Source organism: Pangasianodon hypophthalmus, chromosome 9, assembly GCF_027358585.1.
Source record: "Pangasianodon hypophthalmus isolate fPanHyp1 chromosome 9, fPanHyp1.pri, whole genome shotgun sequence".
NCBI lineage: Eukaryota > Metazoa > Chordata > Actinopteri > Siluriformes > Pangasiidae > Pangasianodon > Pangasianodon hypophthalmus.
This window is the reverse complement of record NC_069718.1, coordinates 1,400,314-1,424,028: the sequence shown is the minus strand read 5'-3', so window position 1 is coordinate 1,424,028 and position 23,715 is coordinate 1,400,314. Positions and strand designations below refer to the sequence as shown.

The 23,715-nt window shown below is 40.4% G+C and overlaps 1 protein-coding gene across 4 annotated transcripts; it reads left to right on the top strand.

Moving 5' to 3' along the window:
- The first annotated feature begins 553 nt into the window (after positions 1–553).
- LOC128317014 (cathepsin S-like) lies at positions 554–23,076 on the top strand. 4 transcript variants are annotated; one of them, XM_053237167.1, is made up of 8 exons: positions 554–959; positions 15,924–16,042; positions 18,705–18,827; positions 18,945–19,100; positions 19,723–19,947; positions 21,417–21,576; positions 22,479–22,581; positions 22,754–23,076. In XM_053237167.1, exons 2-8 carry the CDS (start codon positions 15,929–15,931, stop codon positions 22,848–22,850), a joined length of 978 nt encoding a protein of 325 aa, XP_053093142.1. In that variant the 5' UTR covers positions 554–959; positions 15,924–15,928; the 3' UTR covers positions 22,851–23,076. The 4 variants fall into 4 exon arrangements, with proteins under 4 accessions (XP_053093142.1, XP_034163555.2, XP_034163556.2 ...); XM_034307664.2 differs by lacking the exon at positions 554–959 and adding an exon at positions 9,810–9,843; XM_034307665.2 differs by lacking the exon at positions 554–959 and adding an exon at positions 9,826–9,843 and having other exon boundaries at positions 15,911–16,042.
- The last annotated feature ends 639 nt before the right edge of the window (positions 23,077–23,715 follow it).

Here is a 23,715-nt window from a genome sequence, read left to right as displayed (position 1 = left end):
TGTACATTTTTGTAGAATGACCCATATAAGTTAGCTCACTTATCTGGAGGAGAAACAGCTGCATAGTCAAGGACTGCAGCAGGAGCCCGGCCTACACACACTGCTAGCATTTCTGACTTTGTCCCACACACACTGCTAGCTTTTCTGACTTTATCCCACACACACTGCTAGCTTTTCTGACTTTATCCCACACACACTGCTAGTTTTTCTGACTTTGTGCCACACACACTGCTAGTTTTTCTGACTTTATCCCACACACACTGCTAGTTCTGACTTAATTAGTTTAACTGACTTAGAAATTTAATATAAACAGATTAATTGACCACATCATCAAGCTGAACAGATAGAATCAGTTGTAACCAGTAAAACTGAAAGATCAGTGAAGTGAGAGCAAGATTTACATGAATACAGCTGAGTGATCCTCTTTCTCCCAGAAGAGAGCAGCACTTTCACCAGATGTTCAACTTCCTTCAGCCAAACTCACTGAAGCACAACACACAGCACTGAATCTACAGCTGCACACACTCTCTCATCACACTGATAATGACTATTAACTCTAATAAAAGAACACACAATGTCCAAAATGAAGCTTTATTTCAGCAGAGCAAAACTACAGGAAGAGCAACAGGACAGTGAAGAGAGTAAAGACAGAAATGTCAGCATTGTGTAGAACTGAAACTCTATTGTAGATGGATGTGTAAGCAGCTCAGTGTTAAATTCTATCTTGGAGCTGAGAGTCTTCACTCTGGCTCTTGCTGAACGTGACCGGATGATTGACGCCGACATGGGAGACCGTACAGACAAACTCCTCCCCCTTTTCCCAGAGTGCTTTGCTGAGTTGATTGCATCATCCACAGACCTTTGCTCTGTATGCAAACTGCAGGGGATCCAGCAGGGGGTCTGTAATAGCCTTCAGGGGGGTTAGGAACAGGTGTTCCAAGACTTTCCTGATCACAGAGGTAAGTACGACTGGCCTGTAGTCAATTCAGTCCTGTAATGTTTGACTTTTTGGTAACTGGAATGATGATAGAGGTCTTGAAGCATGTAGGAACAGAGCGAAGTTCCAAAGATTTGTTGAAGAAGTCTATTAAAACTGGTGCTTATTGTTCACAGCAATGCTTTAGGTTGGAAAGTCAGACTAGATCTGGGCCTGGAGCTTTTCTCAACTTTTGTCTCTTGAAGAGCCCGTAGACGTCCTGCTCGTTGATGATGAAATGAGCAGAGGGGAGTGAGGTGAAAGCCAATTTTGTTGAGAGCCAGGTTGGGTGGGGGGTTTGTTAGTTGGGGTTGTGGGCGGGGCTTGGACTGGGCACAGGAGTGTTAATTGTATTTTCAAATGTACAATAGAACTTATACAGGTTGTTGGTGAGCTGGCAGTCATTCAGGAGAAGGGGATTTCTTCTCACCTTGTAGTTGGTAATCTCCTGGAGGCCTTTCCAGAATGATGTTGCATTGTTAGCAGCAATGTGGCTTCTCAGCTTGTCTGAGCATTTTCTCTTTGCTGCTTTCATCCCTTTCTCCAGCCTGTACTTGGCCTCTTTGTAGAAAATTCTGTCCCTACTGTGGAATGCTGCCTCTTTTTCCCTACAAAGCTGCCTGAGTTCAGCTGAAAACCACTTTTTCATTGCTGTGTCTCACCGGTTCTTTAGATGAAATACAGCTGTCTTTGCAGAAGTCTGTCATCTCCTTGAAAACAGTCCAATTTGTGGATTCAAAGCAGCCCTGAAGCTTTTCAATGTCTCCAGCTCTTCTGATGCGATGACAAGCAGCAAAGGTGCATAGGCACCCCTTAGTGAATGCTTTCCTATTATTATTATTATTATTATTATTATTATTATTATTATTATTATTGTTATAATACTTCCTATAGAATGCTTTGTGCACTTTTTATGAAATTTGGCAATTTTGGTGTATGCCACTCAAGCGTCACCAATAGGGCAAATTTGGAAACATATGTTTACAATAATAACTCCTCAATAGAATGTTGTAGAAATGTGATTCCAATTTCCTCTGATTCTTTGGGTCAAGCCACGTTCATCAGACACTATGATGTTACTTTCTGCAATATTCAATATTCCAAGTTTAAAAAAAATTTTTTTAAACACACAAACGAATTTGATGGAAAAGCTGCCAAACAGGAAGTGAAGGCATATATCAGCAACAGGGTGACATATTCTGACCATACTTTGGAGGGAACTGAAAAACCTCACGATAAGGGTCTAACAGAAGGTGTGTCTATATTCACCTCTAGGTGGTGCTGTAATTAACAAATTTGTAAAATTGCTTGTATCTTTTGAACTACTCAGCATTTAATCAAGATTCTTATTCCTATTGATTCCCTCGAATGTTGTGAGTTTAAGGAAGTTGTGATTTCTAAACAGGAAGTCAGCCATTTAAGGTTCCGAGTGTTGGTGATCAAAGGAATTTGTGAATTTGGCAGAAACCTGCCTCTCCTTTGTCTCCTTGTCTGGTTAAGCAGAGCCAGGGCACTCGTTGTTAGAATTTCCAAAAACTCTGATGCTTCTTGAATAAACTCCAGAATAATACCAGGTGGAGTGCTCTCCTTGAGCAGCAATAAGTTTTCCCTGCTCCAAGTTAGTTTTCCATGCCATAGACAATATTAACAAACAAAAACACACACAACAGTTAGGAGCAACAGATCGTTTGTTGCCATTCGTGGTGCCATCTCAACTTAACATTTTAACCAGCACTGTCACAGTACTGTGATGAAGCTTAATTCCTGACTGATACATTTCATGAATGTTATTGCTATGTAGGTATGAGCATAACCGCTATGCTAAAACCTTTTCTAGAATCTTGGAGATAAAGGGGAGGTTTGATATTGGCCTACAGTCGAACAGCGGACAAGGGCTGAGGTCAGATTTTTTTAATCAGGGGTTTGATAACTGCTAGTTTAAAGGATTTCGGTAATAATATTCTAGGTGAAGAATTAATATTTGTAATAGATGTTCAATTACTTCTGTTAGTATCTGTTTGAGGAAATGTGTAAATGAGGGATCTTGTACACAAGTGGATGACTTTGATGAGGAAATTAGTGAAAGTACTTTAGTCTGTCAAAGAGGAGTGAAGCATTCTAATCGCTGATCTGATGTGGTTATATTATTATCTACATGGCCAGTTATCAAGTTGTTTTGCTTTAAAATAATAGTCTTAATTTTTGCCTGATATTTTCTATTTTGCCATTGAAAAAAATTCATGAAGTCATCATTGCTATGACTTGATGACATTATGGTCTTTACGATGACCTGGGAAGATCATCTAAAAGCGCTAGAAATGGTGTTAAAACATTTGGCTGAGTTTTAATGTCAAAGAAGACTCAGCCAAATGTTTTAACTCCATTTCTAGCACGACTAGTTTGCCAAAGTGTGTCACCACTGCCTTGCCAAAAGTGAGTTTGGAAAGGCAGTGGTGACACACTTTGGCAAACTAGTCGGGCAGGGCCAGATTTGGCCTGTTGAGGCCAAGGTCATCTATTGTTGAGTTTCCCTCTCCCACAAACAAATGCAATTTGCATTTCTTAGAGATGGCAGGTTACTACCGGGGGTTCTTTAAGAACTTTACCTCAGTGGTTTCGCCCCTGACAGACCTCAGAGTGAACTCAGACTGTAAATTTGTAGAGCCCAAAATATGAATCTGCTTTTCATTCAGCAAATGATCTTTGTGTAACACTCCAGTTCTGTCTGCCACAAATTTAACCCTCCCATTCAAGCTGCAGGTTGATGCCAGTGATCACAGAGCCAGTGCCGTACTTATACAGCCAGTATGTTATTTTTCTCAAAATGTCAAAGACGCTTCCCTGGGTTAGGAGGGAGAAAACAGGAGGCAGACTTAGGACAACTCAATAAAAGGCTCTTTATTGGCTGTGACTATTTTACTCGTTTTTCGGAGGTGATATTTTAATACAACACACACACACAGACACACACAACTCTGCACAGCTCAGCTCTCACTCTCCTGAGGCTCTCATCTCTCCCCTCTTTAACATTGCAGCTGCTCACTGAAACACAGAACATTCATTAGCCAAATTCCGCACAGGTGTGTAAACCTTACCACTCACTTTCTCCGATTCTGCCCTCCATTCATAACCCGGTGCTCAACCATGCCCCCGCTTCCACGACGCTATAGTACCATTGAGAAAGAGTCTCTAGTCTTATTATTAGCTTTCCAGCATTTTGAGGTCTATTTGGGCCAGTCCAATAGTGGTTTACACCGAACACAACCGTCTAGTTTTTCTATTGCGTATGTCTAATTCTAACCAGCGGTTGATGAGGTGGTCCCTCATTGTACAGGAGTACAGGAGTACTGGACATACGATATAAAAAGGCGGCAGCAAATGTGGTAGCTAATGCACTGTCCAGAGCTCATGTTGTTGAAATTTAAAGATGAGAGGGTGAGTTGTAAGTATTATTGTTACAAGCCCTGGTTTTCTGTTAGCAAGCCCTGGCTTGTAAGTAAGGGTGGGTGTGTTACGTCCCAGGATGTATTTATATTACATCTGTGGGTGTAATTTAATGTTGCTGTACATTGTGTAAGTGTGCTGTGCTTTTGTGTTTTCTTGTTGTCTTTCTTGTTGTTTTTCTTGCTCACTCTCTCTCTCTCTGTCACTGCTCCAGCCAGGTTAATGGATACCTGCTCGGATTGGTTGACAGGAAGAGAGCAAGTGGATAAAGCTGAGAAGGAAAGTCACTTCTCTCCTGCCCCAGTGTGTGGTGTGGTTGTACTATTGTTGGTGCATTTGTTCTTGTACATATGCTGTGTTTATAGGGTTTAATCCTATGTAACCAGTTTTTTAAATTCTTGTAAGTTGCTTTTCTTATTATATTGTTAGTTAACTTTATTGGGTGTGTGAAGCTGTAGAGAGGTTGATGCCATTATTTTTATTGATAATTCTGTTTTCTCCTGTTTATGGATAGTTAGGGAGTGAGGCTAGAGTTTTGTTGTTTTTGTTTTCTTTTTGAAAAGTTAAGAAGTTTACTTCTCCCAGTAGTTAGGAACCTTTTTTGTTTGTTATTTCAGCCTTGTCCCTTCTTGACATTTTGTCGCTTCCTTTTATGTTAATTGTAAATAAACATTTGATTTTTGTTATTGCTTAAACTGGTGTTATTACTGGCTGGGTCAGGAGAGGAGATCTCCAGATTCTTTTCTTTTCTGTTCTTTATTACTTTTTTGTTACTTTTCTTCCCCAACCCTAGACGAGAGGAAACGTAACAATGTGGATAACTACCTTTGTGAGTAAATACCTGGCTGCCACTATATACTTAACTAGTGCTGCTTCTGAGCCTAAAGGCCTAGCTAATTTCACTTGCCATAAAATAAAGTCTGCTATAGAGCCCACAGGTGCAGGCTCATCCTTACCACTCATTCTCCTGATTAAACCCTCCATTTCTGAACTACCACGCACCTGCCGCCACATACCCCCACAGCCTGACTCAGGACGTGGAACCATCTGGCCTGCCTGCCAGTCACTGCCAGCGGGTATTTGGGAGCATCCCCATGCACAGACCTCACCTTCACCCGGCAAGCTCTATCCAATGGTGCACCTTGAACCAGGGGGATGAGTGAGAGTGATAGAGAGAGAAAAGAGGGGGGCTATCTGACATACACTATATTACCAAAAGTTTTGGGACACCAAATCATTGAATTCGGGTGTTCCAATCACTTCAATGGCCACAGGTGTATAAAATCAAGCACCTAGGCATGCAGACTGCTTCTACAAACATTTGTGAAAGAATGGGTCACTCTCAGGAGCTCAGTGAATTCAAGCCTGGTACTGTGATAGGTTGCCACCTGTGCAATAAATCCATTCATTGAAATTTCCTCACTACCAAATATTCCACGGTCAACTGTTAGTGGTATTATAACAAAGTGGAAGCAACGAAGTGGTCGGCCACGTAAAATCACAGAGCGGGGTCAGCGCATGCTGAGGCACACAGTGCACAGAAGTCGCCAACTTTCTGCAGAGTCAATAGCTACAGACCTCCAAACTTCGTGTGGCCTTCAGATTAGCTCAAGAACAGTGCGTAGAGAGCTTCATGGAATGAGTTTCCATGGCCGAGCAGCTGCATCTAAGCCTTACATCACCAAGTGCAATGCAAAGCGTCAAATGCAGTGGTGTAAAGCACATCGTCACTGGACTCTAGAGCAGTGGAGATGCGTTCTCTGGAGTGACGAATCACGCTTCTCTGTCTGGCCATCCGATGGACGAGTCTGGGTTTGGCGGTTGCCAGGAGAATGGTACTTGCCTGCCTGCATTGTGCCAAGTGTAAAGTTTGGTGGAGGAGGGATTATGGTGTGGGGTTGTTTTTCAGGGGTTGGGCTTGGTCCCTTAGTTTCAGTGAAAGGAACTCTTAATGCTTCAGCATACCAAGACATTTTGGACAATTTCATGCTCCCAACTTTGTGGGAACAGTTTGTGGACGGCCCCTTCCTGTTCCAACATGACTGCGCACCAGTGCACAAAGCAAGGTCCATAAAGACATGAGGGCCTTTCGCACCGCATAGTACCTGAACTAACTGTGGAACTACCCACTTTTTGGCGTTTTCGCACCTCCGGAACTGGGTGTGTTTTTAGTACCGGACTGCCTTTTTCGAGAACCAAATTAGCTCCTACTCTGGAGCAGGGTCTGACCAGCTCAACTGGTACTATCCGTGACGTAAGTAGACATTGATTGGCCAAACGCGTACAAAAACGCCCTCACCCACCATGATTTAAAACACTGTGTAAACATACTGTAGTGTCAACTTATTTCGCAAGTATGGAGAACAGCGATAGATGGACGCGAGACATGACAAAAACACAGCTCCGATCACAGTGTCCTCCATCCTCTGGTTGTTTACGTTGTTCTTCTTTGTTTCCGTTGTTGAACGCCGCGCACAAATGACGTCGCTGTCGATCGGCTTACATCACTTCCTAGTGCCCACTGTCGGTGCGAATGCAACCCTTTAAACGGTACTGCTAAATAGTTCGCGCAAAATTGCGCAGTACTTTAGTACTGTAAATTTACTGCTGGAACTAAAGTGGTGCGAAAGGCCCTATGGATGAGCGAGTTTGGTGTGGAGGAACTTGACTGGCCTGCACAGAGTCCTGACCTCAACCCGATAGAACACCTTTGGGATGAATTAGAGCTGAGACTGCAAGCCAGGCCTTCTCGTCCTACATCAGTGCCTGAGCTCACAAATGCGCTTCTAGAAGAATGGTCAAAAATTCCCATAAACACACCCTAAACCTTGTCGAAAGCCTTCCCAGAAGAGTTGAAGCTGTTATAGTGTGGGCCAACTCCATATTAAACCCTATGGATTAAGAATGGGATGTCATTAAAGTTCATGTGCATGTAAAGGCAGACGTCCCAAAACTTTTGGCAATATAGTGTAGATGGCCTCTGCTTTAGTTTTTTTGTCTTTAATCAAAAAACCCCAAAACCTTTCTTCAAGAAAATTAAAATGTGACAGAAAGAAAAAAAAATACAACAAATTAAAATGATATCATAAAATTATCAATGAAAATAAAAAAAACGGTATAGTTTAAACACTGACACAGGTGAGAAACTCCTAGCAAACGACTGGAAAACAGAAACTACATCAAGATCTGTGAATTAAAGAATATTCATTATTTGAATTAAAATTATGTTTAATTTATTCTTCATAGTTTTTGTTTGTTTTTTTTTTTTCAGGGATGAAACAATTGTTTCATGTTCGCTTTAGTGGCCTCTGTATTGCGGCTTAAGCACATATTGGCCTGTTGGTATTCAAGATTGTTTTTGCTGCAAAAAGGGCATGAAATAATTTGACTGACTTCACTTTATAATATAGGGCATAGATGGACTTTCATGGGTTGCACATCACTGTCCAATCTCACTCTGCTAGTTTTTCTTCTAGTCTGATGCTGGCTCAAAGATACCAAGCTACACACAAGACAGGAGCCAAAAGAAGAAAGACAGACAAAGACATATGTCATGTGTCATTCCGAAGATAAATATATGAATTATTGAATAGTTTGTGGAGAGAGCAAGGCAGTGTGTGTACCTGATGGACCTTGTAGAGCTTCTCCTGTTTCTGTGTTTGGATACTAGTTGAGTTAACTTTAAGTTGATCTCACACAAACCTCCACCACACTTGGGGTTTCAGACTTGGCGAAACACTGGATAGTGTGTGTGTTTCTCTGAGTTTGGAATGTGAAGTGGAGCAACGAGAGGAGAGAGAGAGAGAGAGAGAAGGCAAAACCCGTATTACTGCGATTTCTTCATGAAATTCCTCCACTGTAGATCAGCTGTACACTTTTCTACAAGAACCTCCACCATAATGCTGCTTGATGAAAGTGGTGTACATGGTTCCTTGTCTGTCATATGTATCCCATAATTCTGTGCAGCAGGCAGTGTGGAGAAAAAAATGGCATGGGAAAACATGTAGGAACAGGTGTAGTATGTGTACGGTTACTTATAATCGTCAAAGCACTTCTGTAAGTGGCTCTGGATTAGAGCATCTGCTAAATGCTGTAAATGTAGCCATGTGATTCCAGCGTAGGTGTTTATTTTTAAAATGCTTGCTTAGAAAAAATAAGAAAACAGAGCTTAACTATATATTAGAATATTAAAATATTTTCTTAAGAATAATAATATGCTCAAACCAATCAACATTACAAAAAATTCAGAACCTTTTTTTTGATCCTAGGGTGTGGTGGGAGAAACATTTTTTACTGAAAATAGGTTCTACTTCATCTCACTGTCTCTGTGCACCTTGCCTCTTCACCAATTTCCACAGAGAATGGTGCAAAAAAAAAAACACAAAAAAAACTTTGAGTGACACACTGGACAGTTGAAGATTAGAAAAAAAAAATCCTGGTCTTTTTCCAGTCTTCAGCAGTTCAGTTGAGTGAGTCTCTGATAGCCTCAGATTCCTGTTGATAGCCTCAGATTCCTGTTCTTGGCTGACAGGAGTGGAACCTGATTTGGTCTCCTGCTGTTGTGGCACATTCACCTCCACCACATCCACCAAATGTTGTGCATTCTCAGAGCTTTTCTGCTCACCATGGTTGTAAAGAGTGCTTATCTGAGTTACTGTAGACTTCCTGTCAGCTCAGACCAGTCTGGTCATTCTCCTCTGATCTCTCTCATCAACAAGGTGTTTCAGCCTGCAGACCCTCCACACTCAGGATTATTTTCTTTTTCCCATCATTCTGTGTAAATTCTAGAGACTGCTGTGTGTGAAAATCCCAGGAGGTCAGCAGTTGGAAATATTCAACCCCGCCCTTCTGGCACCAACAACCATGCCATGATCAAAATCACAAAGATCACATTTTTCCCCCATTCTGATGTTCGATGTGAACATTACCCGAAGCTGCTGGCCCATATCTGCATGAGTTTATGCACTGCACTGCTGCCACATGATTGGCTGATTAGATAATTGCATGAATGAGTAGGTGCACAGGTGTTCCTAATAAAGTGCTCAGTGTGTTTGTGTGTGTGTGTGTGTGTATATATATATATATATATATATATATATATATATATATATATATATATATATATATATATATATATATACACATACACACACACACACACACACACACACAAAACATCATTTTGGGCAAATATATTACTATTATTAAGATTTTTTAATGATACCTGTATATATGCATGCCTGTTTTTTTTTTAAAGAACACTTCAATAAAGCTAAACATATTCTAGATTAAGATAAAAAAAAGGAAAGGGAAATGAAGGCATGAGGGTGAGGTCATTTCCTCCTATAGCCTTATATACATTGAGAACTGCAACCATACTTATAGTTTCTCTCTCTTTCTCTCTTCTGCAAACACATCCACAGGTAAGAGATATCTCTCTCTCTCTCTCTCTCTCTCATACATACACATAAGCATGTTGCATGCTCATTTAGCATTAGATTATATTGCATTTACATTCTTTGGTTTAAAGATGAATCATTCTGTTGCATGTGATTATTGGTTTAATTTCTAGATTAAGTGATGAATTGTTGCTGTCAGTAGGACTGCAATCTCACACACCTGCCATGTTCATTCCTCAAGAAGACAGAGAGGGCTGTTTACACTGCAGAGAATTTATTAACAGCTGTTAGGTATTTCAGATAGAAAAAAAAAAAAAAAAGTTTGCATTCCTATGATATACAAAGAAATGTAATTAATAATAAGATGTTTAGTGTATTATAAGTATGTAACACAAATGCCACTATCTATATCATAGTTCATTAAATCTGAATCCTGCCCGTCTGCCCCCAGAAACTGGAAAGTACTGGAAACAATTCCAGATAAAAAAAATGTCAGCAGTGTGAGCATTCTGTGTGGCTCTGACAGTTCCTCAAACTCAGCTACATCATTCATAATTATTCTCAATTAGCCAATATGCACAGGTCTGTTTTAAATTTAAATGTGTCACATTAAGAGTTATAAATCTACAGTCTGTGCAAAAGAAATGGCAATATTTATGTGCTTAAAGTTCTCAATACTCAGATTCACACTACACAGGTGTTTAATATTTTCTTGGGTAGTGCTTTCAGGACTGACATTTTTCAGGAGTGTGTTTAAAATGTACACTTCAAGCCTGATTTAAAAAAATATTGGATAAAAAATGTGAATTCACAAAGCAGGTTTTGTACTTTCTGCAGCATAAAGGCAAGATATACTCTATTTTAAACTAATACACGGAAGTACAAATAATGATAAATCAAAGATTCATCTAAAAGAATTTGTAATCAATGCAAGTTTGTCTAACACCGCTTTCCCCATTTCCTATCAAATTTAGTCAGTTCTGTTTCCCAGAATATAAACAAACTAGTGTTTCTCTCACCGCTTCAGCACCTCGTTAGTTCATGTTCGGACAAATGATGAGTCAGATAAAGGTTATGGGTTGCAGTGCACAATAACTCCCAGCTGGCTTAACTGAAATAAACTAAAAGGAAAGCAAAACAAACGTTTTCTCCCCGTTTCCCTCCCCCGAACCGCACAGCAGCGCAACACGAGCACACTTCTTCCGAACTACATTACCCATAATGCATTTCGCTCAGGACTACAACACCCACAGTTAGTGATCTTAAAGCGACGACCCTTATTTCCCTCTCCTGCAACACTACCCCCACTCTGGATGGTGATTAAACTTAACACCAATCCAGCACTATTACATGAGTGACATGAAACACATCAACAAATACATTACCATAGATTCACAGTGTTAATAACAGCAGAAATACATTCAACATATTGGCTACCCATATTCCTTTTTTTTTTTTTTTTTTTTAATTATTATTATTCTTTTTTCCCCTTCTTTGTTCCCTTTTAACAGTCCATAGGTAGCACAATTTGTCAAACCATACAGTCCATTCAAGCAACTCAGCTCATTGGAGGCACTAGTCCATATATTCCAAGCCCCATGTGACAGGGTAAACAGTCCATAAAGTAGAAGGATAGCATAGTGCTGGGAGGGGTTTAAGAGTAGCTTTATAAAGGGGTCCTACCTTGAATCAATAGTAATTCAGTCAAAACACATATAGTGAGGTAGTACATTAAGTCCAGCTAAGCAACTGGCATTCCCTTCCACTATTGGCCTGCAGAAGGAAAAGAAGTTAACACCAGCCAGTGCTTTGCATACTAATGAAATAGGCTTAATTAAACATATTCGTGGCTTCTTTCCTTAACCACAACATGTAAACAACAAAATCCACATGGGTTGCAAAAGAAACACATATAAGAGAACATTTTCACAGACAGTATGCTTTTTTAATTTCTTTTTAACAGTAGAACAAGAAGGCAGCATTTCGTGCCTTCAGCAGGTTATGGACCTCTCCTGTCAGCCATGGCTTCTGATTTGCGCGGGTGGTGATGGTCCTGGTTACAGTTATATCATCAATGCATTTGGTGATGTAGGCAGTGACTGTCTCAGTATATTCCTGAATGTCAATGTACTGGTTGTAGGTGGCTGCCTGTTTAAACAGATCCCAGTCTGTGGTGGCAAAGCAGTCTTGAAGTGATGAGTAGGCACCTTCTGGTCATACACCTGTCTTTGAGCTGGTTTGGTGACTTTCACCCTTGGTCTGTATGCTGGCATTAGCATAACAGTAGTGTGGTCAGAAAGGCCTAGGGGGGGGGGGAGGGGGGAGGCTTTGTATGCTCCTCTGTGGGCTGTATAAACCACGTCCAAAATATTATTTCCCCGTGTTGGAAAATCAATGTGCTGATAATTTTGGTATAGTGTTTTGCACTAAAATGTAAATATCTACACACTCACATGTGCTGTGAATGTCTATAGTGTATATATTGTATTTTATTTTATTGTATTTTATTTTGTTTTACTTTTTTTAATTACTTGTCTCGTTATGTTGGTTTCTCACACCATGGGTCTGAGGGAAACAAAATTTCAATCCTCTGTGTGTCCTGTACATATAGCAGAATTGACAATAAAGTTGACTTTGACTTTGACACTTTGGTGGTCTCCTGACTTGTTGTGGCCTACCCATCATTTGGCCGTTAAAAGTCTCTGTTAAGTCCTGTTGCACCGTGATACCTTCATTCCATGGTACATCTCTGTCCTCCTGTTCCATTATTGGCACACAAGTGTTGTCCAGAGCAGGCACCCTGTCTGTATGGCTGGCATTTCCAGGTTCCTCTGCAAAGAGATGTGACAGGTCCAGGTTCAGTTCACTTCCATCAGCTTCCAGGGTTGGAGTAGGAACTTCCTGAGGTCGCTAGACTTCTGAGTCCTTCAACACCCAGCTGTTCTCCAGGGGTTGCCGAGAATGGTAAGGTTTGAGCTTGAATGACTTTTGGATCAATGACTTTTACTTTAGTCCTTGGGCTCCTCTGGATCCGGTACACTAAGTCGTTCCAGGTGTCCCAGGATAAAGTAAGGACCATCATATTTGGGGAGAAACTTCCTGATCTTGTTTTTCATCTGTTTAGGTCCTTTAACAAGGTACCACACTGCATCACCGACCTTATAGTGTGTCATTGCTGCTCTCTTATCGTACTGCTTTTTAGCATGCTCCACAGATTGGCCTAGTGCATCCTTTGCAATCTGATGTGCCAACTGCAGCCTTTCCCTCATCTGAGCCACATATTGCAGGGGTGTTTGAGCTGATGTATCATTGGGGGGCATTCCTGCAACTAGCTCAATGGGTTCCGCTAGCTCCTGGCCAAAGAGCATCATGTTAGGGGTAAATCCAGTGGAACTGTTCTTGGTTGCTGTGTAAGCCATCATAGCATAAGGAAGCGTAAGATCCCACTCCCAATTACATTGCTCCAAGGTCATGGATAGGATTTTCTGGAGAGTGGTGTTGAACAGCTCAACAAGTATTGACGGAACCGTGCGGTGAACCCCACCACGGCCAGCAATTCTCTCTGAGTGGTACAGCAATTCTGTTCGTTTGGTGTCAAACTCCGACTTCCGTATGCCAGTACACGTTCCACTCCCTGCTGGAGTCGGGACAACACAGCACCAATCCCAAAGTTCCCACTGTCCATAGGGTAGCCAAGAATAGGGGCAGTAGCTTGTTGAAGGCCTGCTGACTCTCCAGAGTCCAGTGGAATCAAGCATGTTTCCTTAGGAGGTTGTGAAGGGATTTGGCAACTGAAGCAAAGTATTTGAAAAATTGTCTGTAGTATGACCTACAAATTGCCGGACCTCGTTAACACTTGTGGACTGTGGCCACTCTCGAATCTTCCGCACTTTCTGGGGGTCGATGGTGATACCCTGCTCTGAGACGATGTGGCCCAGGTAGGCCACATGGCAGCGGAAGAGACAACACTTGGTGGGTTTCAGTTTTAGGTTGGCTTGGCACAGTCTTTTAAACACTTGTGCTAGTCGCTGAAGCATTTCCTTCACATCTTTTCCCTGCACAATGATGCCATTTAGATAGACCAGGCAGATCTCCCACTGCATTCCAGCTAAGACACGATCCATTAAGTGCTGGAACGTTGCTGGTGCATTTCAGAGGCCGAATAGCATCACATTCCATTCGAACAGCCCCTTCCTGCTGCAGAATGCGGCAGCCTGTCTTGCCTCTGGAGTCAGCTCCACTTACCAATAGCCCGAGGCTAGGTCTAATGTGCTGAACCATTTCGCCATAGACAGGGTATCCAGGGTGTCCTGAAGTTGTGGAAGCGGGTAAGCATCCTTGATAGTGCGCTCATTCAGAACCCTGTAGTCCATGCACAGTCAGTATGTCTTGTCTTTCTTTTTCACCATTACGATGGGTGAAGCCCAGCTGCTATTGCTTGCGGAGGCTAAACCAGCATCGCGATTTTGCAGAATCTGTTAATTTGCACTTTGCTGTTTCTCAAAGGCCATTCTACCCGGTTGTTGCTTTACAGGTGGACCAGGCCAGATTTGAATGTCATGCTCCACTAGACTAATGTAGCCAAGTAGTAGAGAAAACATGAGGTAGCGCTGGAGCTGGACGCTGCAGGTTAAGCCTGGGTGAAGGACAGTTCCGCCTCATATGACTGATGCCTTGGCAGTTGTGACATGCAATTTCTTCCCAATTTATTTTTCCCTTCTTGTTGTACTTTGGCGGGTGAGGTTTGAATTCCACTCTTGTATTTTAGTATTTTTTAGTTGATGGCACCGGGTTTTTTTCGTCACTTTCACTTTGGTCTGGGCATTCTCCACTTGCAGATAACTTTGCACAAGACAAAACCTAAATACTAGTATATACACTATATACAAAAGTATGTGCACCCCTGACCATCATATCCATACCTGCTTGTTGAACATCCCATTCCCGATTTAAGCTCCACTCTTCTGGGAAGGCTTTCCACTAGATGTTGGAGTGTGGCTGTGGGGATTTGTGTTCATTCAGCTACAAGAGCATTAGTGAGGTCAGGCGCTGATGTTGGGATGTCGAGGAGGTCTGGGGTTCAGTCGGTGTTCCAGTTCATCCCAAAGGTGTTCAGTGGGGTTGAGGTCAGGGCTCTGTGCAGGACACTCGAGTTCTTCCACTCCAACCTTCACACACCATGTCTTCATGGAGCTCGCTTTGTGCTCAGGGGCATTGTCATGCTGGAACAGGTTTGGGCCTCTTAGTTCCAGTGAAGGGAAATTGTAATGCCACAGCATACAAAGATTGTAACAAATCAGCAAAAAACTAAAAAGCTAGCAAAACCAAGCATAATCAAGACAAGCCTACAACAGGAAGATACATATCAGGGATACAGACTTCTAAGGAAAACAAACACCAACCAAGGAAGGAGAGAAAACACAGAACTTAAGTAGGAAAACTAATCAGGAGAAATACAACTCAGGTGAGCATAGGAAATCACCCAGACAACAAAAGAAGTTCAAAAACATGAGTGAGGGTGCCCTCTGGTGGTCTGGGGTAGACATGACAGAGACATTCTACACAACTGTGTGCTTCCAACTTTGTGCCAAGACTTTGGGGAAGAATCCCATATGGGTGTGATGTCTACATTAGGCAGTCGTGGCCTAATGGATAGCGAGTCGGACTTGCAACCCGAAGGTGAACCTGAAGGTTGTGGGTTCGAGTCTCAGGTCCGGCAGGGATACCATGACTGAGGTGAGACCCTTGAGCAAGGCACAGTACCCCCAATTGCGCCGCAGCGAAAAAAAGGCTGCCCACTGCTCCGGGTGTGTGTGTGTGTGTGTGTGTGTGTGTGTGTGTGTGTGTGTGTGTGTGTGTGTGTGTGTGTGTGTGTGTGTGTGTGTGTGTGTGTGTGTGTGTGTGCGCGCGCGCACTTTTAATGGGTTAAATGCAGAGCACAAATTCCGAGTATGGGTCACCATACTTGGCCACAAGTCACTTCACATACTTTTGGCCATATAATTTATATGTACATCTGTAATGATATTCAGACTATGAGCATAAGAAAAAAACAGAATAATAAACGTTACTGCTCTTTTGTTAATTTCAGTTTGTGTTAACAGGTACAATGATGCGTGTCTTGCTTCTGGCTCTGCTGCTCTCTCAGGTTTGCTGTGATATGAATCTAGACGGCTACTGGAAATCCTGGAAAACTGAATTCAATAAAAACTACAGCAGTGTGGTGAGAACACACACATTAAATATTGATTTAATAAAAATAGACAATAGCTTTTAAAAAGAAACAAATGTTTTATAAAATTGTATTGTAAAATTATATGAAATGCATAACACTACAATACACAATTAAAAAAAGAAGCTATTAACACTACAGAACTGAAGCAGCACTTTTGAGAGTTTTAAATGATTTAACAGAGACTAAAATCCTTATGATTTGAAATGTGTCACATTAAGAGTTATTAACGGACAGTCTGCATAAGAAATGTCAATATTTATGTGCTTAAAGTTCTCAGTATTCGGATTCACACTACACAGGTGTTTAAGTTGAAATATTTTCTTGGGCAGCACTTTCAGGATTGATGTTTTTCAGTTGTGTGTTTAAAATATACACTTGCCTTCAAGCCTGATAAAAAAAATATTGGATAAAAAAATTGTGAATTGATAAAGCAGGTTTTGTACTTTGCTGTTAATTATAATTAATAAAGGCAAGATACATGAATATATTTTAAAATATTACACTGAAATACAAATGATAATAAATCAAAGATTCATCTAAAAGAATTTGTAATCATTCCAAATTAACACTGCTTTCACTCACCTTAAAGAGCACCTCCTTTGTTTGCATAATGAACTAGATGTCGCTAATATTTTGTAACCTCATCAGAAAACATGAAGCTTAGGCAGCGGGGAAAACGCTGTAAGAGTTACAGCCTAAGTGAGGCAGCAAATAATTTTTTCTTTCTTATTTTATTTGCCAGCATAGTAAACTGTGCACAATTTAATATGACCATGATACTGAATTAAGATCATGAAATTGTGATATACTATTTGAATTCTTTCAGTTTGCTATTTTGAGTTCTTCAGTTTAGAATTTGTGCTCATCTTTGATTTATTTATGCTGATTTGTAAAGAAAACATGCCTAGCACTCATCCATGGTCCTCCAAGCTTCTCTCTGAGCAGAGAGACAAAAAAGATGCAAAGTACAGAACCTAAAGCCCAGAAACTGAATGACAGATTAAAACAGAAAGAGTGAGTAATGTGCAATAGAAAAGCTTAAAGTTATAATTAATAGCCATAACATTCAAACATTCATTACATGTTCATTACCAGTATAAGATTATTTTATTCTATTAAATATGCCCAACTAAGGTGGGCATATTTAATAGAATAAAACTTGTAGAAAGCACTTTTTGTTGTTTGTGTGTGCAGTTGTTTAGTAAGTTGGAGTGGTTTGCATTAATAGCTCCTACACGATAAGACCCTGCTGAAATCAGGCAGCTGTTAGTCATATTTTACGTATTTCTTTTTTGCCACACTTTACTGAAGGTCTCTAACATTTCAGCAACACAGATGCTTGGGAGATGCTAACTCCAAAACAGGAGTTTGCTAAACTGATTAAATGGATTGAGTTAGGTCTTCCTTCAATGTCACGTTCTAATCATGGAGCATAACAGCCCAGTCTGGGTATGCGTCATCAGCTAGACCACCTTTGGCCACCAGAGGGAGGCACAGGACAGCTCTGAAATAATCAGAACCAACGAGCCACACCTGTCCACTTCATGTGCTCAGACTTTGTTTCAGAGTCCTGGCAAAAGACTTGGTCAGTATTTTGGGTGTTTTGAAACTAGTGCCATACTCTAGCTTTTCCTCTGTGCTAGCTTGCCCTTGCCTTGCTGACCAAGCCACCCTCTCAAGTTCCTTCTTGTTTAAAAAAACAAAACAGAAAAGCTTTTTGTTTTCTGGTTAGCTCCCTGTAGTGAGTGGTCAGAGGTTTTTCCCCCTGGCATTCCTATGTTTACAATTAATTTAAGATTGAATGTCTCCTGATTAAGTTTATGCTTTTAGTTCCTCCTTGGTTTTCATTTTCCCAAGCTCTTCTTTTTTTTGTTTTGTTTGTGTCAGGCCTCAGATATTTTGCATGTAGCTCCCCTTTTCAATTTAAATTTGATTTCATCTTTAATTTGTGAGTTTTTCCTCTATTTGCTCTGCACTTGCTATTAAGTACTGGTTGGTGGCACGCTCAGTTTGCTCAGGTCTCTCATACAAGGAGGTCTGGGTTCATCCCCAGTGCAGAGTGCGCCACCATATTACATGAAGTTTTATATTAGTTTGGCATTCTGTTTGTGTGCTTTTGACCAGAAATATCAGAGATGTGTGAATATGAAATAAATTTACAGCAGTATAAGAGACACAGTGCCACCAACATAGCAATGTGTTTCATGGAGCGGAAGATATGATAAAGCTAGTGTAAATTAAATTTCTACAAAATAATACAAAGGTAGGTCCTTACCTTTTAGAAGTTATGTCATCAGCTTTTATTGCAGTCACTGAAAAATCCACCTTGCAGTATCCAGGTCAAAGCTACTCACCACAGGTTTTTTTTTTCCTGCACTACACTATGATATTTTCTGTCATCCATATTTACTAGACTGAAACAAGTCAGAGAACAAATGCAGGCAAGACAGAGACAAGTCCAAGCCAATACAGGAAGTAACCTGAGACCAGAGTCAAGTCCAAGACTGGACTTTACGGAGAAAAATAATAAAAGTTGCATCCCACATGAAGAGTGAAGTAACTTATCAGTGTTCTTCCATGTTCAGTGACACAGTTTTATGGATTTGTGTGTGTGTGTGTGTGTGTGTGTGTGTGTGTGTGTGTGTGTCAGAGTGAGGAAGCATACAGGAGAGCAGTTTGGGAGCAGAATGTTTTTAAAGTGATGAAGCACAATGAAGAAGCTGCAGCAGGACAACACACCTTTACCATTGGGATCAATCACCTTTCAGACATGGTATGATCCAGTGTGCTTGTGTTTCTTTATGATGCCCATGGGGTTATATATGGGGGAAAAAACCTTCTTTCTCTCTTTCCATTTCATCTGTGTGTGTGTGTGTGTGTGTGTGCGTAGACAACAGAAGAAGTCAGTGCTAAACTGAATGGTCTGAGGGTGGAGAATTTTTCTCCTCAGGATGCTAATGAGAATTTCACCTTTCTGAGTGATTTCTCCCTCCCTCCCAGTGTGAACTGGACTGATGATGGATTTGTCAGCCCTGTGCAGAACCAGGTATATATGTGTACAGTATGTTAGGAGCTTTTCAATGAACACAATAACAAATATTGTATGTGCTTTTCTGTTTTGTGTAAATAATAAGGAAACATGGTATTTCACTTCACATATACACTATATGGTCAAATGTTTGTGGACACCTGACCATCACACCCATATGTAGTTCTTCCACAAACTGTTGCCACAAAGTTTGAAGCACACAATTGTATAGAATGTCTTTGTATGCTGTAGCATTACAGTTTCCTATCATTGGAACTACGGGGTCTAGTCCAAATCCGTTTCAGCATGACAGTCCCCCTGTGCACAAAGCGACCTCAACCCCACTGAACACCTTTGGGATGAGCAGGAATGCAGACTGCACACCAGGCCTCCTCGCTCGACATCAGCGCCTGACCTCACTAATGCTCTTGTAGCTGAATGAACACAAATCCCCACAGCCATGCTCCAACATCTAGTGGAAAGCTTCCCAGAAGAGTGGGGCTTATTATAAGAACAAAGGGGGACTAAATCTGAAATGGCATGTTCAACAAGCACATATGAGTGTGATGGTCGGCTGTCCCAATACTTTTGTCCATATAGTGTATCTTCACTTCATGTGTTTGTGTTTGGCTGTATGTAGGGTGATTGCAACGCATGCTGGGCGTTCAGTGCTGTTGGAGCTTTAGAAGCTCAAATGATGAAAAAGAAGAGTCCGCTTGTTCCTCTGAGTGTTCAGAACCTGATAGACTGCAGTAGTATGGAGGGAAACCATGGCTGCCATGGAGGACTCATGACTAATGCCTTTAATTACATTATAAACAACAATGGAATCAGCACTGATGCTGACTACCCTTATGAAGAAAAGGTACTTTTTTTTTCTTTTTGCTATTTTATAGATTCCTATGTTCAATCATTTATCTACTTCCTATCTTACTTCTTCCATATCTTTATATCACTCATTATATAATAAAGAGGAGATGTGTCTTATTTACTGATTCATTATTAGCTAATTGTGCACAAGAAGTGTGTGAATATAAAAGTTTAGGAGTACATAGTTAGGGTCATCACAATCATAGTCCCTTTCCAAATCCACAAAGCACATGTAGACAGGATTAGCATACCCACCTCACAAAGCTGTGCAAGAGTAAATGTCCTGTCTGCTGTTCCATGGCCTGGATGATGTCTCCTCTCCAGAACTCTAGCAGACTTTTCTGGGGAAGCTGAGGAGTTTAAATTTCCTATAATTGTAACAACTCCTCAGATTCAGTTTTTTTAAAAAGGGACCAAAATCCCTGTCCAAGGCTCCTGGCAGATCTCCATGAAACACCAAAGAGGCGTGTTAACTGCATGGTGTTTAATAAACTCCATCCATGGTGTTTATTAATTTTACATGTTTATTTTATTAGTATTCTGACAATTTGTGTTTTTAAATAGAAAAAGTGTTGTTTTTTTTCACCACTTTTAATAGCAATTTCCTATTATTATTAGTTTTACTATTATTATTGCTGTGAGTAAACACTTTGTTGAAGTCCACACGAAGACCACATCACCACCACCCTCACCCCAACCCCCAGACTTTAATGCAGCCTTCACACATTTATAGAAGGGAATGATTTATAATCGCACTATCCGGTGTCACCCTGATGAGGATGGTTCCCTTTTGAGTCTGGTTCCTCTCAAGGTTTCTTCCTCATATCGGCTCAGGGAGTTTTTCCTCACCACTGCTGTCTCTGGCTTCTCCATTAGGGATAATTTCAAACATTTACAATTTATGAATGTATTTATTTCTGTAAAGCTGCTTTGTGATAATGTCCACTGTTAAAAGCGCTGTACAAATAAAATTTAATTGACTGAACACTTTCTTTCCCCTCACTCACAAGTCAAATCAATTAAAGTTAAAAAAAGCTTAAAAGTTTTTTAAGTAATATTAAATCTTATAATAAATTATAAACACAATTGAGAAAAAACTTGATATAAAAACTTGAGAGCAAGTTGCTCTTATCATAAAATGTAAAGCAAACGAAAACACAAAAAACTTGGCCTTCACCCCCGTTGAAGTCCACACCACCCCCAACACCGCCCCCAACACCGCCCCCAACACCACCCCACCCCACGACTTTAATGTGTTCTCCACACAATTAACTGAATAATATGATAGTGACCCACACATGCGTGGATAAAAGTGTAGGTGCCTTTTGATGTCCAATTTAGGTTTTTTTTTTTTTTCAGAACCACCATGCCAAGCACTTCATTATCTACAGTTTATGTGTACAGTTTTTTATTATTTTCACTGAATATATAATGTTGTTGTCACTTTACTGTTTCATCGTGTAGGTCGGGTTGTGCCGTAAGCGTCCTAAACCTGCACGCTGTTCTGGTTTCCGGGTTCTTAAACGTTTGAATGAGTTTGAGCTGCAGAAGGTAGTGGCTAAGATTGGACCAGTTGCAGTGGGAATTAATGCGAATGAGGTCACATTTCACCATTACAGTAAAGGTGAGCCACACACACACACACACACACACACACACACTGTACATTACCAGCTTGGTGTGTTTGTCCATTAATTGTCAATTGTTTATAATCATAAGTATGTGCATTTGGATCTGTAAAGCCTCATGTCTCATATGAGTCAGAATTTCTTTTTTTATTTTTAAAACTTACTCATTGTGTGAACAGAATTTTAACTGATTTTTGAATCGTATTTATATTAAACAGATTACGTTCAGCTCAAACCAGGCTAAAATAGATTTTTTTAAATTATTAAAACATGAACCCTACACTGAAAAACCTCAGATGTAAAAATGTCAGCAGAGTTTGATTTACAGTAAATCATCATCCATCACACTGACAGACAGGAATGTAAAAATTCCACCATAGTGTTAGTATTTTTGTAGTAGTAGTAATAGCAGTAGTATTATATGATAGTATTATATAGTATTTTTGTCCAACAAATTTTTTTTGACAGTTGAACAATTAAGACCTTTCTTGCAGCAACTGGGTCATCATATCCGATAATGAAAAGTAGTGTTCTGAACAGTGTTTAGGTAACAAAATACATGTCCTATTTCTATTTCCAAAAATATAAACAAAGTATTAGTCTAATTTTGCTGCAAATGCCTCACACAGAACAGCATGTTCGTGTTAAAGAACACGGTCTCAATTTATCCTGAGAGCTTCGTATTTGACCGCTCGTTCTCACCTGCATAAAAAATAAAAAACTTGCATGATTTTTTTTGCAAGATCCTTTAGTCTCAAACAGATGCCCTGTGAACATTTCTGCCTAGCTTTCTTTAAAAAAAAAAGTAGTGTGCCTCCTATTTATATCTCTATTCGCTTAGTAACATCTGTTCATTCTGATTAATGTGTGTGTGTGTGTGTGTGTGTGTGTGTGTTAGGTATTTATAATTTCACTTGCCATAATAACACATTGAATCACGCTGTTCTGGTGGTCGGATATGGAAAAGAAGAAGGGCAGCAGTACTGGCTGGTCAAAAACAGGTTAAACGCACACACACACACACACACACACACACACTTTCACTGTTGTACTCTTGCACAATTAATTTGTGTTATTGTTGGAAAGGTTTTTATTTAACAAAGATTGGTAATGAAATCATTGCTAAAATCCTTCTCTCTCTCTCTCTCTCTCTCTCTCTCTCTCTCTTTTCAGTTGGGGTGCTGATTGGGGAGAGGGGGGCTACATACGAATGCTGCGAAACAAGAATCAGTGTGGAATCGGCAGCTATAGTGTTGTCCCCATTGTCTGAACTCATTTCTCACATATCACATTTAATTTTTTTTAAACTTTTCTTGCTATTATAGACTAATTCAAAATTGTTTTTTTGATTTGTATGTTAGCTTCTGGTGGTGGTGATGGAAAAAGTATTTCTGTTTTTGGAATGAATGAAATCCAGAGTTGCTTATATTGTATTGTATACGTTCATGTAATCCATTCCCCAAATTATTGAAAATAAATTTTTTAATGTTGCTGTATCCTGATTAATTCCTCCACCGTGGCTCCTCTCACCTGCTGGACCTGAATCATCCTGAGCTCCATTCTCTGATCTCTGTTCCTAACCCTACAGACACACAAGAAAGTGACAAGTTGCTTATGTCACTTGTAGTTTATCTCTCTTATGGTGTATAGTGACCACTACTGTTGTTGCTTGTGGGTAACTATATAAAACTTCTAATGCTAAGAAATTAATGGTCAATTAACTTCTTGTCAGTCAATTGTCCAAATACCTTTGAGCCCCTGAAAATGGAGGCACTTTGTTGAAAATGGCTGTAATTCCTAAATGGTGAATGCCATATTTTTTGTAGGACCTCTTAAAATAAAGCTGAAAGTCTACACTTCGATCACATCCTGATTGTTTTATTTCAAGTCAATTGTCGTGGTGTATAAAGGCAAAATCACAAAAACTCTGTCATTGTCGAAATATTTCCGGACCTGAGTGTATTAAGTGTCTCCCTGCACTCCCTCTGGTGACGAAATTCAGTACTGAGCCACACAGCTCCAGACCCCGACTCACACGTCACCCACGGCACGACCTCCTCCGGAAATTCTCAAAGATTTGTCTAAAGTAGTCAGTGAGCTTTCTTTTGTTGTTTTTATAGCAGTTAGTTTATCTG